Source organism: Terrapene carolina, unplaced genomic scaffold, assembly GCF_002925995.2.
Source record: "Terrapene carolina triunguis isolate 2854851 unplaced genomic scaffold, T_m_triunguis-2.0 Scaffold165, whole genome shotgun sequence".
NCBI classification, from domain to species: Eukaryota; Metazoa; Chordata; order Testudines; family Emydidae; genus Terrapene; species Terrapene triunguis.
This window is the reverse complement of record NW_020664516.1, coordinates 1,795,876-1,799,137: the sequence shown is the minus strand read 5'-3', so window position 1 is coordinate 1,799,137 and position 3,262 is coordinate 1,795,876. Positions and strand designations below refer to the sequence as shown.

The 3,262-nt window shown below is 58.2% G+C and overlaps 1 protein-coding gene across 1 annotated transcript in view; it reads right to left on the bottom strand.

The window, feature by feature from the left end:
- The window catches only part of LOC112103055 (fibulin-7-like), a 20,995-nt gene extending 18,117 nt beyond the window's left edge, over positions 1–2,878 (bottom strand). Inside the window, exons 1-2 of the mRNA XM_026653820.1 lie at positions 2,810–2,878; positions 373–529 (exon numbers count right to left, since the gene is read on the bottom strand). Of these exons, the coding sequence (XP_026509605.1) occupies positions 373–529; positions 2,810–2,878 (226 nt within the window). The remainder of the gene's footprint in view (positions 1–372; positions 530–2,809) is intronic.
- Positions 2,879–3,262: the final 384 nt, after the last annotated feature.

Below are 3,262 nucleotides of genomic sequence, written 5' to 3'. Positions count from 1 at the left end.
CACCCATTGGCTGTGGTTCCTGGACAATGGGAGTGTGGAGTCGGTGTCCGGGGCGGGGGCAGTGCGCAGAGCCCTCTGGCTCCCCCCGCCCAGCCTAGGAGCTGGACCTGCTGGCCGCTTCCGGGGCGCAGTGCGGTGCCAGGACAGGTCAGGACTAGCCTGCCTTAGCCCTGCAGCACGGCCGACTGGACTTTTAACGGCCCGGTCGGCAGCGCTGACTGGAGCCGCCAAGGTCCCTTTTCGCCCAGGCATTCCAGTCGAAAACTGGACACCTGGCAACCCTAGCACCTAGCACCGCCCAGCCCGAGGCGTTTGCACCAGCTTCACCAGGGGAGCGTCGGGCAGCAACCGGTGCACCAGAGTTTGCATTACCGTTGTGGCCGGTGGCCTGCGTGTGGATGTTGCTTTGCAGGACCGTGAGCTGCTTCTTGAGGCTGCGCATCCCCTGCAGCCGGGCGGCCTCCTGTGCAGACAGCAGCTTCTGCATCTGCTGAATGGCGCTCAGCACCTGGCGCTTGCTCAGGCAGTCCTGGGGGCAAACACACGGGACACCCGGGGTCTGGCTGCACTGCAAGGCCAGCGTAGCAGAACTCGAGTCAGCAGGCCCTGGCGATGCTAACCTAGGGCATGAACAGCTACACTCATTTGTAGGAGCTGTGGACCCCTGGGTCCCAACCTGGGGCTCTGCCTTACGTGGGCCCATGTCCAGCCACCCATCTCCCAGACTTCCTAGCGCCCACTCAAAAAATATCCGCTCAGGCCCTTTGCTCGTGGTGCTGTGTCGGGAAACATGGCAGTCCACAGGTCACAGAGAGTCGGCCCGTGGGATTGTGGGATATGTTTGGTGGACACGAGTCCAGTGGTGCTGCATCTATACTGCAAAGCAAGAGGGTGTGAACGCTGGGTCCCGGCTTGACTCAGATTTGGATCCTTCATCCTCATGAGGTCCTGGGAGCCTGGGTCTGCGCCCTGGTTTAGCATGATGTGTGTGTGGACGGAAGAGGGGTAAAGCCTGAGTTTGAGCTCCAGGCTTACAGTGCAGTGTAGATGTACCCTTAAGGGCCAGTCCTGAGCGAAGTGCACAGAAAGCTCCCCGAAGGCTGTAGCTAAATGCTGCTGAGTCCTGGGAGACGCCCCCTGGCAGCCAGGGCCCGGGCCCATCACCTCACGCCCTGGAAAACCCTATTTATTGGAGCAGGTTTCCTAGAGGCTGAACAGAACAAGAGTGGAAGGGAAAGGCAGGGACGCGGGGGCAGGATCCAGGCCCGTGACTGAGGCTTTCAGCAGGGCTGTCAGAACGCCCCGGCCCAGGCAGGCAGCCCGGAGATTCAGCCTCTGCCCTGGCACCACAGGGACGTGGGGCAGGATCGGGGGCACTGCAGAGGCCTCAGGGAATTTCCTGCCCTGATTTCAGCATCTCTTAACACCTCCTCACGCAGCAGCACTGAGTGCTGGGGGCACCCTGACGGGCTGAGAGGCAGGCAGCGGGAGCAGGCCCTCAGGCCAGGCTGTACCTGAGAGTCCGTGGTGCAGAGATGCGGCTGTAGCTAAAGCGGAGCTGGAGTCTGCAGGGCGACTCCGGAGATCAGATACGTCAGCCAGTTAACTATTGCCCAGAGCCCACGCACGCGCTCCACGGCGCCCTGCATTCGAAGGCTGGGCTCGGCTGTCTGTTCCAAGGGCTGCCAGGCACGCTGCGGGGCGGCTGGGAGCCCCTTTGGGGACGCTGCTGGTTGGTGCTCCTCGTCACTCGCACAAAGCCCACACAGGGCTGCTCCGTCTGATCGTTCTCTCTTCCGCATCGGATTCAAGACACTTTACAACTGTGCGTCAGGCCACGTGCTCCAGGGATCCCCAGCTCAGCTCCACAGCGAGGTCCCTTCGCTCCCCTTTCCGCATACTGCAGCCACAGCCGCTCCGGCAGCCCATTCCCCAGGTGGGGGGAGGCGTGTGCGGACTGTAGTGCAGGGGACAGGGTGTGTCCTAGGATTGCATTAGCCTTTTTCATGGCCGCATCATGTTGGCGACTCACCTCGTCCTGTGTAAACCAATACAGCCAGGTCTTTCTCCTCTGTCGCTGCCAACTGATCCGTCCCCAGCTTAAAGCAAAACTGCTTGTTTGTTGTGAGTCCCTGAGCGCATGACCTTGCGTTTTGCACTATTAAATTTCATCCCATTTCTATTACTCCAGTTTGCAAGGTTCTCCAGATCTTCTTGTATGACACTCTGGTCCTCCTCTGTATTGGCAATACCTCCCAGCTTTGTGTCAGCTGCAATTTTTATTAGCGCACTCCTGCTTTTTGTGCCAAGGTCGTTAATAAAAATGGTAAATAAGACTGGTCCCAAGACGGATCCCTGAGGAACTCCACTGGTAACCTCCCTCCAGCCTGACAATTCACCTTTCAGTATGACCTGTTGTAGTCTGCCCTTTAACCAGTTCCCTTCCCACCCTTCAATTCTCAGATTAATCCGAGTTTAACTAATCATTTCCAGAGTGGAACTGTACCCAACGCTGTACTGAAATCCAGACAGACTAGATCAAGTGCATTTCCTTCGTCTAAAAACATCCGTTCTCTTCTCAGAGCAGAGCAGGTTGGTCTGGCACCATCTCCCTTTCAGAGACCCATGTTGTATTTTATTCCAACTACCTTTCGCGTCTATGTTCTTAACTACTTGCACTTTCGAAATTGGTTCCAAGCCCTTGCATACAATTGAGGTTAAACTAACAGGCCTGGAGTTTCCCGGATCACTTTTTCCCCTTTCTTTAAAAGCGAGGCTTTGTTAGCAACTCTCTGGTCGGTCTCCTTACCTGGGTGCTGCTGAGCGGCAGGTGCAGGACACACAGAGCCACCAGGGCCTGCACCGCGAGGAGCCGCATCACGCGGGAGTTGGGCTGGGGCGAAGCTCCTGGGACACCCGGGGAGAGCGGAGGGCTGGCTCCTTCCTGGCAATGGCTCAACCCGCTATACAGATGGGAACAAGGGAACACACGCAGTAATGGGATAGCAGCTCGTGGGCCAGGGTCAGTCTGCCCGGGCACCAACCCCTGGGCTTTCCCCCAGGTTTCCCTGTGGTTTGCATTGTCACCTGCTGCCCAACGCCCACCCATCATCCCCCTCCCGCCGCAGTCACCGCCCCCTCCATGGGGCTTCCCCACCAGAGGGGCCTTCAGAAATAACCCACTGGAGGCAGAAAAATCACAAGAACCCCCCAAATATGGCTCAGAATTCACCAACCAGCCAGTCCCTAATGGCATCCCCCC